Source organism: Narcine bancroftii, chromosome 9, assembly GCF_036971445.1.
Source record: "Narcine bancroftii isolate sNarBan1 chromosome 9, sNarBan1.hap1, whole genome shotgun sequence".
In the NCBI taxonomy this organism is placed as follows: Eukaryota; Metazoa; Chordata; class Chondrichthyes; order Torpediniformes; family Narcinidae; genus Narcine; species Narcine bancroftii.
The window spans coordinates 21694675-21708384 of NC_091477.1; the positions used below are offsets into that span (position 1 = coordinate 21694675).

The 13710-nt window shown below is 40.6% G+C and overlaps 1 protein-coding gene across 3 annotated transcripts in view; it reads left to right on the forward strand.

Moving 5' to 3' along the window:
* Positions 1-10193, forward strand: part of cyp2u1 (cytochrome P450, family 2, subfamily U, polypeptide 1) — a 29392-nt gene extending 19199 nt beyond the window's left edge. For 2 of the 3 annotated variants that reach the window (XM_069898328.1, XM_069898329.1), the window contains exon 5: positions 491-1191. In XM_069898328.1, coding sequence (XP_069754429.1) covers positions 491-669 — 179 coding nt within the window. In that variant the 3' untranslated portion in view covers positions 670-1191. Of the gene's footprint in view, positions 1-490; positions 1192-10099 lie in introns of those variants that run through there. The other variant, XM_069898330.1, reaches the window with a different exon arrangement.
* Positions 10194-13710: the final 3517 nt, after the last annotated feature.

Sequence of the window (13710 nt, forward strand, 5' to 3'; positions counted from 1 at the left end):
TCCCTCTCTGTTTGCAAAGACCACATGACTCTCTTAGAACAGGAAACAGCATTCCCAGACAGCCTACGGCTCCGAACCTACTCCTCTGAGTTCTTTCATCTGTTGCTTTTTTTTTGTAAACAACAATCCATCATTGAACTCTCTTGGGCACTCTCCAAAGCTTTTGTAAGGGCTCTTGGAGGCTGCCCTGTCTAGCTTGAGCAGAGCTCCAGTATTTTAAATAAGATAATAAGATCTGTTTGAAATGTTTTATGTGACCTACACTTAAAAAAAACTGCTCCAATTTATCTCCAAAAAAATCTATAATCTCTCACAAAAAAGAGAAGAGGGCTTTGAGTTTCAGCCATAAAATTAGATGGTTTTGTTTTCTTCATTAATTTGAAGAGAAGTAGGGCTATGCAATGGAAGAAATCTGTCACTAGATGGCACTGTGCAATAGTATGTTGTACTTCAGATTTCTCTTACATTGGTCCCTTGTTTTTTTAATCAGGAAAAAGAATCTGCATGGGAGAGCAAATGGCAAAGATGGAACTGTTCATCATCTTCAGCAGTCTCCTGCAGTCATTTTTCTTCAAACTACCTGAAGCTATTGATGCACCAAATATGACTGGTCAATTTGGTCTCACTCTGTCTCCACATCCTTTTAAAATCATTCCTGTTAGAAGATGAACTATTTTCTGGAACAGGTTATTGTCTTCCAAGTTGTGTTTACATTTGCAGCAATGAAGGAAGATGATATCTCTTCAGTACTTTGTATATATAACTTTGTATACATTATAACTTGTATAAGATGCCAATCTCTAATTTGTCTCCTTTATTAGTGTAGCAATAGATGTGTCACCAAGGGCAATAAATGAAAGTTACAATTAACCTGAGGAAGTATTCAGTTTCATTCATGTTCTTTTCTTCCTTTGCACAAAGACCAAGACATTTCCTATTTCTGGGATCTGACATCTGTATTTGAGATGCTTAAGATTGCAATGTACATTCCATTTTAAATCTTTTATTCTTGTAAACTGCCTACACTGCAAGAGAAAAAAACACTATTGTGCACAGTTTTTATACTTCTGTTTTTTTGTTTTAATTTCCAATACTGACTCAGAGACATCACAATGTTGAAGTGAGAAGCAGGGCTCCTATTATATTTACAGTTTAATCTTTCAGTGAAATAAATAACAATAAAGATCCAAATGCTGTAGATTTTTTTTAAACTTTCTCTTCCTGTTAAGTGGCTTTGGACTCATGGTTCTTATTATGTATTCTAAAACATTTGTACATTGTGGAGTTGCCATGTAAGGTTCTAAATTGGTAACCAGTGCACATGTACTTATTCCTAATAGAGTGTGCTAGGTGCCATAGACCATTCAACTGCACAGAAATGAGCCTTTCAGTTTGTGCCAGCTGAGCTGCCTACTTGTGTCAGTTCCATTTGCCTACATATGGCTATAATCCTCTAAATTCCTTGTCTGTGTACCTATCGAAATGTCTTTAAGACATTGTAATTTTACTCAACCTCTACTGGAGTGTCGGGAGTTTTGCTTTTTTTCAGGTGAGTTTAAATTGATGCAGAGCAAGAACCTTGGCAATTGGTTGGTCTCTGATACAGATAGAGCCAGCAGCAAATAAAAAGGGAAGCTCAAGCAGAGAGTCCATTGTTGGAGTTTCCAGTGTGTGAGTGGCCTGCTGGAGGATGGGTGAGTTGGAGGCTTTGGCTCAAAGGGCTTCTGCAAGCAGAGGCTGAGATGTTGGTGCAGGAATTGAGATAAAGTAAAGACAACCCTGTTGAAAAACAAAAGGATTCAGCAAGAGGGCACAGGCAAGGACAGGTTTTTCTAACTTTTTTTTCCTCTATTTCATAGGGAGTGGAATAGCAAGCCAGGGTAAACACATACTCCTCTTGCAGAATGTGGATAGTGAGGGAAGCCAACAGTGTCTCTGACTTCATCTATGAGAAGTGCATCCAACTGCAGCTCCTTTCAAACCATGTTAGAGAATTGGAACTGGAGTTGGATCATTCGGGAGGCTAAGGGGCTAATAGACAGAAGGTGCAGGGACCCAATAGGAGATGCAATAGGAGGAAGGTAGCTGGGTCACAGTCAAGAGTGACAAAGGGAGTAGACAGGCAGTGCAGGATACTCCTATGGCTATTCCCCTTAATAGAATGTTTACATACTGTTCAGAGGGATGAGCTACCAGGGACAGGTAACAGCGGTTAGGTCTCTGGAGGAGAAGAGGCAAGCTGTAGTGATAGGGGGATTCAATATAAGTTGAAAGATTTTGTGGAAGAGACAGAATCCCAGATGGTATGTTGCCTCCCAGCTGCCAGGGTCCAGGACATCTCAAATCAAGTTCATGGTATTCACAAGAGGAAGGTGAGCAGCCAGATGTCATGGACAGTGTAGGGACCAATGATATGGGAAGGAATGGCGATGAGGTCCTGCAAAGTGAGTTCAGGGAGTTAGGTGGGTGGGGGGGGGGGGGGGGGGTGGGGTGGGGAGATAATATCAAAGGATAGATCAATAAATATTCATCATTGCAACTAGTGCAAGAAAAACAAGTGGTGTTTCAGTAGTATAGAGAGTTCTGTTGGTGGTCCTGGATACTTTCAATGGATGGGAGGTTGTCCATGGAAGCATAGGTGTATCTAGGGTGTGGCAGCCAGTTACATGCCCTGGGCGCCATTGTCCTTGCTTGCCCAATATCAAACTCCTGAGCCCAACAAACAATCTCCATCTGACAAAAGAACTTCCAGTTATGGATGACAGTCTGAAGTTCTTTAATGACACAATCACTTTTTGCTTTCTGATGGAAATCAAGCCAGTGTCTGTCAGACAGGTTGAACGGATTTGTAAACAGACGATTTAGAGACCCACTAAGCTTATCAACTAGTCTCATAATGAAGCACTGGATAAAACAAAGCCATGTGGCAAGGATCCTCTGTGATTGTGCAGCTCTTCACGTGCTTTGTGAAGCACATTTATTTATACATGTAAATATAATTGTCAAGTTCATCTATTTTACAAAAATAAAATGTTTCTTTAGTTTGGTAGGAGCGTGGCTGAATATGTGACTATTAGATTAATGCTATTAGATTAATGGCAGACCGCAGGCTGTCGCTGATCCCTACGGTACCTAACTCCATCCGTTGACACTCCCCACCTCCCACTCCCCGCAAACTCCCAATGCCAATTGCTCTAGGATCGAGCTGTATCGCTATCTTTGGCACACTTTTCAATTTAAAAGGGTGGAAAATTTGCTAAAAGTATAACTTTTAAAATAATTGCATATAATGGAATAAACTAAAAGCAATATATAAAAAAGCAAATGAAAACCAATTTCAAAGAAAAAGTGAAGCCAAGGTCCAGGCTTCAAAGAATTTTTTGCATTTGGCTTTTTAAAAAATCTAAGCTACTTGATAATCAGTCTACCCATTGAAAGACAACAAGATCATTCTGATTTAAGGCTGGAGTCTTGATAATTTCAGATTGAAACATTGACAATTATTTTTCTCGCAATGATTCTTGACCTGCTGAGTTCATCCAGTAAATTGTATTTTGATATAGTTACAATAAAACTCTGCAAACTGTTGATTGTTTGGCATATGGTTGAAAACTGACTTTTACAGGACTCCCTCCAAACTCTTTGAGGACCCCGTTCACTTTTCCTTGACTAATTGGGTTGTTATCTTTGAAACTAAACCACGGCCCTATTACTAGCACTCACTTGAAATTCATAAGGGTCCTGTTTCCACCACACTCCCTTGAAATTCAATAGGCCACTGTTTCCAGTGCTTGCTGTAAACTCTTGTTTCACTGGAAAATGTATTATACCACTGTGTATCATCTTTAAAACGGGAATTAAAAGCGTGTTGGTGTGTGACTGAAAAGAGTAATGTACTATAATCTGAAGAATTACCATTTCAACAGATCTGTGAAAGATTAAACCTATGGATAATATTTTAAAAATTCTTTCTTTGGCTTGGCTTCGCGGACGAAGATTTATGGAGGGGGTAAAAAGTCCACGTCAGCTGCAGGCTCGTTTGTGGCTGACAAGTCCGATGCGGGACAGGCAGACACGATTGCAGCGGTTGCAGGGGAAAATTGGTTGGTTGGGGTTGGGTGTTGGGTTTTTCCTCCTTTGCCTTTTGTCAGTGAGGTGGGCTCTGCGGTCTTCTTCAAAGGAGGTTGCTGCCCGCCAAACTGTGAGGCGCCAAGATGCACGGTTTGAGGCGTTATCAGCCCACTGGCGGTGGTCAATGTGGCAGGCACCAAGAGATTTCTTTAGGCAGTCCTTGTACCTTTTCTTTGGTGCACCTCTGTCACGGTGGCCAGTGGAGAGCTCGCCATATAACACGATCTTGGGAAGGCGATGGTCCTCCATTCTGGAGACGTGACCCATCCAGCGCAGCTGGATCTTCAGCAGCATGGACTCGATGCTGTCGACCTCTGCCATCTCGAGTACTTCGACGTTAGGGATGTAAGCGCTCCAATGGATGTTGAGGATGGAGCGGAGACAACGCTGGTGGAAGCGTTCTAGGAGCCGTAGGTGGTGCCGGTAGAGGACCCATGATTCGGAGCCGAACAGGAGTGTGGGTATGACAACGGCTCTGTATACGCTTATCTTTGTGAGGTTTTTCAGTTGTTTTTTTTTCCAGACTCTTGTGTAGTCTTCCAAAGGCGCTATTTGCCTTGGCGAGTCTGTTGTCTATCTCATTGTCGATCCTTGCATCTGATGAAATGGTGCAGCCGAGATAGGTAAACTGGTTGACCGTTTTGAGTTTTGTGTGCCCGATGGAGATGGAGAAAATTAGAGTTCTAATAAATTACAACGTAATGTGTGAAATTTACAGCAATATGTCAGGTGGCACGGTTGGTGTAGCGGTCCCCCATCTAACTCCCAACGTGACAGTGATGGATGCGCAGAGTTGATTTGAATTGTTTATCAGGTTTCAATGCATTCCAGAAATACCAACTGTTTGCATTGTCAGTGAAGACTCGCCCTCGACTCCTGATAGGTGACAGGCAGTACAGGGCACAATGAAAATGTAGAGCTTTGTTGGCAGTGGGTGGGGTTAAACTTGGTGGCTCTCTTCTTCTCAACGACTGCTGTCATAAAAACACTGGTGCGAGGGGAGCCAAAAAATGCCAAACCAAACTGCAGCAAAGGCACAAAATTAAACTGTATCAACTTTTAATGGAAACGGAACAGCTATTTCCACAAAGGAATTTGATATTCTTTTGAAGAAAACATAATTAGTGTCGTTGACTGTCTTTTATCGTGATTCTTTGATGAGCAAGCATTGGCCTACACTGGAGCACCCGACGCTGGACTCCGTACCTCCCCTCAGCCTATATCGGAGCTCCCGACACCCAAATCTGAGCCAGGGCTGAGGAGGGTGTGTGCTGAAGGATGAGTTTGAGTGTGGGCTTCGGCATCTTCCTGCTTCTCTCCCACCAGGGGCTCAGTGCCGAGTGTCACCTCTCTACCAAAGGTAAGAGAAGACACCTGTAGGGATGGTGACAGCTACTCAACACCTTTAACTTTGGTGGCTCCACTCTGGCCCGGGGAACGCCACTTGTTGCTTTTATTCAGTGAATGCTGACCTTTGAAGTAGGCAGAGGGTTTTTTTAAATTGAAACGGACTGTCGTGCTTTTTAAGGTGTAGATAGCTTTCCAATATCTCAATATATCCCACACAATGTTGGTTATTACTATTTTAGGGTTCTACTGCGGTGAAGACAGGAAGGGAAGGGAGAGTTGATGGCATGGTGGCGGTGTGGGATGATTGTGGGATGAATGGTTGAAGTAAGTAGTTTTAACATGGGGGTGCAATTTCAGTGCTTGCCATAGGTGCTATTTTCCCTGGATACAGTTCTACATGGTAGACTTGTCTAGGTTTGCCACTCTGCACCTTCTGTGTTCCTGGGCACTTGAGTTTCCAAATGGACAAAGTTCATACCTAATCATTCCTTGCCCTTCCAAATTCCATGTTTAGCCTGCCTTCTGAAATGAATTTCAATATCAATTGCGTTGCAATAAATACCAGCTCGCCAGTAGTGTTCTCATTTGTAAAGGAACCAGTAGAAATAATATATTCTTTGGCTTGGCTTCGCGGACGAAGATTTATGGAGGGGGTAAAAAGTCCACGTCAGCTGCAGGCTCGTTTGTGGCTGACCAGTCCGATGCGGGACAGGCAGACACGATTGCAGCGGTTGCAAGGGAAAATTGGTTGGTTGGGGTTGGGTGTTGGGTTTTTCCTCCTTTGCCTTTTGTCAGTGAGGTGGGCTCTGCGGTCTTCTTCAAAGGAGGCTGCTGCCCGCCAAACTGTGAGGCGCCAAGATGCACGGTTTGAGGCGTTATCAGCCCACTGGCGGTGGTCAATGTGGCAGGCACCAAGAGATTTCTTTAGGCAGTCCTTGTACCTTTTCTTTGGTGCACCTCTGTCACGGTGGCCAGTGGAGAGCTCGCCATATAATACGATCTTGGGAAGGCGATGGTCCTCCATTCTGGAGACGTGACCCATCCAGCGCAGCTGGATCTTCAGCAGCGTGGACTCGATGCTGTCGACCTCTGCCATCTCGAGTACCTCGACGTTAGGGGTGTGAGCGCTCCAATGGATGTTGAGGATGGAGCGGAGACAACGCTGGTGGAAGCGTTCTAGGAGCCGTAGGTGGTGCCGGTAGAGGACCCATGATTCGGAGCCGAACAGGAGTGTGGGTATGACAACGGCTCTGTATACGCTTATCTTTGTGAGGTTTTTCAGTTGGTTGTTTTTCCAGACTCTTTTGTGTAGTCTTCCAAAGGCGCTATTTGCCTTGGCGAGTCTGTTGTCTATCTCATTGTCGATCCTTGCATCTGATGAAATGGTGCAGCCGAGATATGTAAACTGGTTGACCGTTTTGAGTTTTGTGTGCCCGATGGAGATGTGGGGGGGCTGGTAGTCATGGTGGGGAGCTGGCTGATGGAGGACCTCAGTTTTCTTCAGGCTGACTTCCAGGCCAAACATTTTGGCAGTTTCCGCAAAGCAGGACGTCAAGCGCTGAAGAGCTGGCTCTGAATGGGCAACTAAAGCGGCATCATCTGCAAAGAGTAGTTCACGGACAAGTTTCTCTTGTGTCTTGGTGTGAGCTTGCAGGCGCCTCAGATTGAAGAGACTGCCATCCGTGCGGTACCGGATGTAAACAGCGTCTTCATTGTTGGGGTCTTTCATGGCTTGGTTCAGCATCATGCTGAAGAAGATTGAAAAGAGGGTTGGTGCGAGAACACAGCCTTGCTTCACGCCATTGTTAATGGAGAAGGGTTCAGAGAGCTCATTGCTGTATCTGACCCGACCTTGTTGGTTTTCGTGCAGTTGGATAATCATGTTGAGGAACTTCTGTGTTCCTGGGCACTTGAGTTTCCAAATGGACAAAGTTCATACCTAATCATTCCTTGCCCTTCCAAATTCCATGTTTAGCCTGCCTTCTGAAATGAATTTCAATATCAATTGCGTTGCAATAAATACCAGCTCGCCAGTAGTGTTCTCATTTGTAAAGGAACCAGTAGAAATAATATATAGTAGAAATAAAAATATCCAGTAGAAAAAAAGGTTCAAAAAGGAAGTAATGTTTTTAATCTGGATGTCTTAATAAAGATGGAAGGTAAGACACTATTTAAAGTGTGAAATTGTGAAATAATTTCGGATGAAGACTGTGGATTCCCAAAAGCCAACAGATTGGTTTTTTTAAAAAACCATAGGACCATGCAAGGATGATTGGAAGAGGTAAGAGGTTGGCAGAGACTTTAGAGGAAATGCTCCCACTTTCTGCAACTATTTAGTGATTTTTGGATTCCAGGACTTCATGTGATCAATGTTTATGGGCATTCATACATTGACCTTGAGGTCCAATTTGAGGATAGCTTTTCCATGATAAATGTAAACAGGGAAATTTGTCATTCAAAAGTTTATTACAAAGGTTCGGCAACACTATATAAAGATTTTCATAATTTTTTTTTATGAGTGATTTTATAATTCACTGCATTAGAGCTCTCTCCCAGATCATTAATTTCAAAATGTCCCCTTTAAAGGTTTTTGTGGAATCTATTCAGCATAAGTGGCACTGAGCTCATCCAAATAATGAAGGGCTCAATTCTATTAAACTAAATCCAAGTTTTCTTGTTGACTACAAAGTCTTAATTATCTCAAGAGATTTATAATTCATTTTCTTCAATGAGATTCTTGTATAAAATTATAATTTTGTTTGTTAACACCATTAAGTCTGTACAGCCAGCCCAAAAGAGGAAAGAACGAACAAAACTCATTTCAAAAACAAGCTTAACAACTGAAAGTGCCTTGTTTCTATTCATTATATAAAATTAATTTTTTTAAACATTAACTAGAATCAATATAAAACCTGTGCATTACAATAAAATAAATTTTAATTTGTTATCGGTTTTGTACAGGGATTCAATTTTAAATAATCTTTAATTTCATAGAGATACAGCACAGTAACAGGCCCTTCCAGCACAATGTCCATACCACCAAATCACATCCATGTGATCAATTAACCAACTCACCCATAAGTCTTTGGAAATTGGGAAGAAACCAGAGCACCCAGAGGGGACCCATGTGGTCATGGGAAGAATGTGCAAACTCCTTGCAGACAGCAGCGGACTTGAACCTAGGCTGCTGGCACCTTGTAATGGATATGTTTAGAAGAAATCCACATTTTGCAATCCTGTTTCCTCCAAATACAATACACAAATACCCATCACCATGTAAACCAGGTTAGTGAATATGAACATACAAATCAATCATGGAATAAATAAGTTCTCCACTTAGTGTTTTTGACTTTCGTTACCTTATTTCCTTCTATAGACATGAGAGTGTGTTGCCATTTGGAGGGTTCTGTAACAACCCCAACTAAGATTTGGTGGTTAACAAGTGCTCGTTATTAATGGATCAAGACTATGACCAGTGGTACATCTGCCATCAGTAACAGAAACTTTTGTTGAGTTGATTTGTTGACATTTCTTAGGTTTCTGATTTATTAATTGTTGTTACCATATCTTTCTATGCTCAGAGCAGGATTGTACTGGGAAGAAATATAACGAGTTATTGGTGAAATAATTCAATTAATTATCACTAATCAATGCAATTTATATTTTTTTTGAGGAATTTGAAGAATCCGTGTCATTTTTGTCATTATGTGCCATTTCCAGTTCATGTGAGGATGATGGTTTATCATAGGTAGCACTGGTATATCAATAAAATGATTAATTAAGCTTTTTTTTCTTGATGGAAGGCCTTTTTTAAATATTCAATTAATACTTTTTTTCCATTTATTCCTCTCATTTAATTTTAGTTTTTCAAAATCCTTGTCTTAATGGATGTGCATACAGCAATGAGAGTTTATTGTCATATACATAAGTACAATGAACATATGCACTGAAATTCTCACTTGCTGCAACGACACAACACGTAAACGCACCAACTCCAATAGTATAATTAAATTACCACAGCATGACAAGGCAGAAAAAGAGATAATAAATATAAAAGAATAGACAGATAAATATTCACATTTGGAGTTAGTGCAAGAAAAAGTAGTGATGTTTCATTAGTGCAAACAGATAGTTTGGTAATCCTGGTTAGGGTTAGAATAGTATGGGGAGGTTCAAGAGCTTGATAGCTGTTGGAAATAAAAATGTTCTTGAATCTGGAGCTCCTGGACCTCAGGCTTCTGTAGCTTCTGATTGAAGAGAGTAGCAAGAAAAGATTGTGACCAGGGTGATGGGATCCTTCATGATGTTGGCAGCCCTCTTGAGGCAGCACCTCATGTAGATGCATTCAAAGGATGCAATTGGCTAGGTTTGTTATTTCCTGAAATGTTCTGCATTCCCAAGCACTCAGGTTTCCAAATCAGGCTGTGATGCAACCACTCTGTATACTTACTACAGCGCACGTGTAGAAATTTAATGGCGTATTCACCAATACGGCAGTTGTCCTTAGACTTCCTGGAAAGTCACGGCATTGGTTCCAGGAGGGTCCGCCGATTATATGGATTCCCAGGAACTTGAAGGTACTAACCCTCTCTGCATCTCCCTTTCCCAAAATCCACAGGATGGATGAACAAGGAGTGCATTTGAGCAGAAAAGATTTTGGATAATTTCAGACATCAAACACAAGAATCATAAAAGGAGCTGCATTTGATACCTAATTTTAACCTATAATCTTTCGCATAAGAATATCTGTTCCACATGACTCTTCAAAGACGAATGTAACCATTTAAATTAGTTGAATAGTAATTATATGCTTTGCAAGTTAAACATCTTTTATGTACAAGACTTTATGATCACTGTGCAGCAGCAAATAGATACTAAGGATGAAAGTTGGTTTACTTCATTTAATGGCTTCTGAAACCTATCCCCTCAGGAGACAGACTAAAACTCTACAGGTTTTTCATAATGATGTTCAATAAAGCATTGCACAAAGCAAAAAGAACAAGTCCCATCTGAGTTTGCATTATAACCAAAGGGGTATGGCAAAGTATCATCTGAAATCTTACTAAAATGATGCTTTCATATGTACCAAGAAAATGCTGTACTCGGCATAGAAAAGCAAGATTACTTTGACACTGTGGCTCATGTACCAAAAGGGGGTGCTCGTGACAGCTCTTTGGAATTCTCAGCATTTCTCTTAACCAGTTTGAAAGAATTTTGTGTAATTTGTGTTTGCATTATGTTCTCCACTTCAACACCAGCACCAGACCTTTCCCTAGTGTCTTACTTGACACTCTTTGGTATTGTTTGGTGAGATGTTAACTCCAATGAATAGCTTCATTCCTGTCAAATCAAGGTCCATAAAAACGCTGATCCACTCAGCGTTTTGGTCTGTTAAGCTATTTAATTACAATAGTTGAAGTCTCAGACAGAAGACAACCTGATTCAAGGGGTAGTGATTGCACAAGGTCAATTCTGAGTGATGAAAGTATGTGGGAAATACTAATGAATAAAGAGATTCTAATAGCAAGTTTCAGCTTTATAGCCTGGTTGTTGATGTGGTGGAATGGATCATCTACCTGTCTGAACACATTTTTTATCAATGGGTTACCAATTAGATAATTGTAACTGGCAGGTACTGGGGGTAATCATTTTGGAGATAGTAATCTCTGGTAAAAAATATTTTATTTCTCAATCACATATATGTTGCGAAGAAGAAATAATAGATTAAAGAACAAGACATCTGACAGCCCCGTTATGATTTTTGTAATATATGGATATATGGAATCATTTATTTTCATGCAAAATATTTCTAACATGGTGAAGGGTGCTATTGCATAAATAACAAACAAAAAAGTTTCAGACCAACTAGCAGCATGTACATATATATGTTCTGAACATTTTTTTTCCTTCTGTATTCCTCCTCTCAACCATAGAGGCAGAGAGTCAAACTGGCCTGTAATTCTCTTCCAACAGCCTGCCTTTTGAAATATCTCGGAGGGTGATGATTAAATGTCTTCATTTGTCAGCCGAGACAGTGACTTGCAAACTCTTTGATTGTCGTTGGATGGTGTACATAAACAGAATTTTTTTTCCCACTCTAGACTGAAGAATACTGAATTGAAATAATACCCTCCATGATACATTGATTGAAGTCAACTAAGTCCTTATAGACTGGGAATAAACCAAGGCTGTCATGTCTTTAACCAGAGAATCAATTGCCGTGTTTTTCCCGCAATATCTTTAAATGTAGGTTATATTCCTGCTGTGAATGTTTAAATTACACAGAAATGGAAGATAGAATGTACAACAAATGAAAAGTAAAACAAAGTAGAAGATATAACAAATGTAATTTATTTTGTTAGTAGATAGTACACCCAACCCCAACCCACCAATTTTCCCTTGCAACCGCTGCAACTGTGTCTGCCTGTCCCGCATCGGACATGTCAGCCACAAACGAGCCTGCAGCTGACGTGGACATTACCCCTCCATAAATCTTTGTCCGCGAAGCTAAGCCAAAGAGAAAGAAAAGAGATATATATCTTCAACAGCAGAGTACTATCGATTCTTGGAATAGGTAAGAGCCACTACAATGTAAATATATGCAGATTAATGCAGTTTTAAAATATTTAGAATGTGGTGCATCTGATACAGAAAAAATTATGAACTTTTTATCTGTCATTTTTTTTCACTTAACTGCTTTGTTCTGGGGGCGTGGCAAGATGGCATAAGGAATAGACGTGCCTTCCAGCCCTCTCCTGACTCTTTGGTATTGTTTTGTCTTTAAATGCCCGTTAAAATCTTTTAAAGGTTAGATATAGTTAGAGCTGTTAAACTAGTTTCCAATGGTACAATTGTTGAAAAAAATCAAGAAAAAACGGCAACAGATCGTTAAGAAATTACATTTTCCGAAGATATCAGAGCCTACCTGTTTACAAGAAGCCAGGACTCAGAGTGCAATGGATCCAGGAGGAGAAGCACAAGAACCAGCAGCGGAGCTCCATTCTTTGCCGGTAGGGCCCTTAGAACAAAGGGCTAACCGGGCGCGTGTATTTCAATCAAAGCCTGCTTTGAGCGCTGTTACAGAGCCTTTGACAGCTGAAACAGCTGGGAAGCCGCCAGCTGAAGGCTTGCAGTTAAAGGGCCGTCCATTGACTGATGTAGCGGTGGCGCTGCGAAGTGCATCACCTGTAATGAAGATTTCTACAGACTTCAATGTGTCAGAGATGCTTGACAGAATATATCTTGGGGATAACCCTCGCCATCAACCTCCAGATATTACTGGGGAGGTTATGGCAGGAGTTTCTACACGAAGTCACACTGCAAGAAAAGCAGTTAAATTAAGGGAGGGAATACAAGATCCTTTGGCTATTCAGAAACAACAGGACCCTATTGTGTCTGAATCTACTTCAGTGGATAAGTTTCTTAAGAGTCTTGAATCTAAGTTAGCTGTTACATTGAAAGAATTCGCTAAAACTTTAGATCAACTTGATACTAAACTTAATACCTTGGTGGATATTAATACTCAACAGATGGCTGATTATGGAGCTTTTAAGCTTAAAACGAGTGAAAGACTTAATTTTTGTGACCAAGGTTTAGTTGAGGTACAAGATCAATTACAAGATGTCAATAAAACAATTGAAACTTTACAAATTCAGAATAAAAATTTAGTGAAAAAGGTTGATTATTTGGAGAATCAATCCAGATGGAATAATATAAAAATTGTTGGTTTACCAGAAGATATGGAAGGATCAGATCCAAGAAAATTTTTTACTGAGTGGATTCCACAAGTATTAGGACAAGATAAGTTCCCAGAAGGCTTAATATTGGAACGTGCTCATAGCGCTTTGAGAAGAAAGCCTTCTTTTGGACAAAAGCCACAACCTGTTTTGGTTTGTTGTTTAAATTATTATGATAGAGAGACAATTTTGCGTGTGGCCATAAGAAGTGCACATCAAAGAAGGTCTCCTTTGATGGTTCAGAATAATCGTGTTTTTTTTAATCCGGATTTGAGTCAAGAAGTTATGTCTCAACGACGTGAATTTAATTTTGTGAAAGAAGTGTTGTGGAAAAAAGGTTATAAAGCAACATTTAGATATCCTGCGGTATTGAAGATTTTTCAGGATGGTTACCAACCAAAATTTTTTTGATGATCCTAAGGAAGCCATGGATTTTGCTCAATCGTTACCAATTACACAATTTCAGGAAAGACGTAGTCCTCCACGGTCCCCA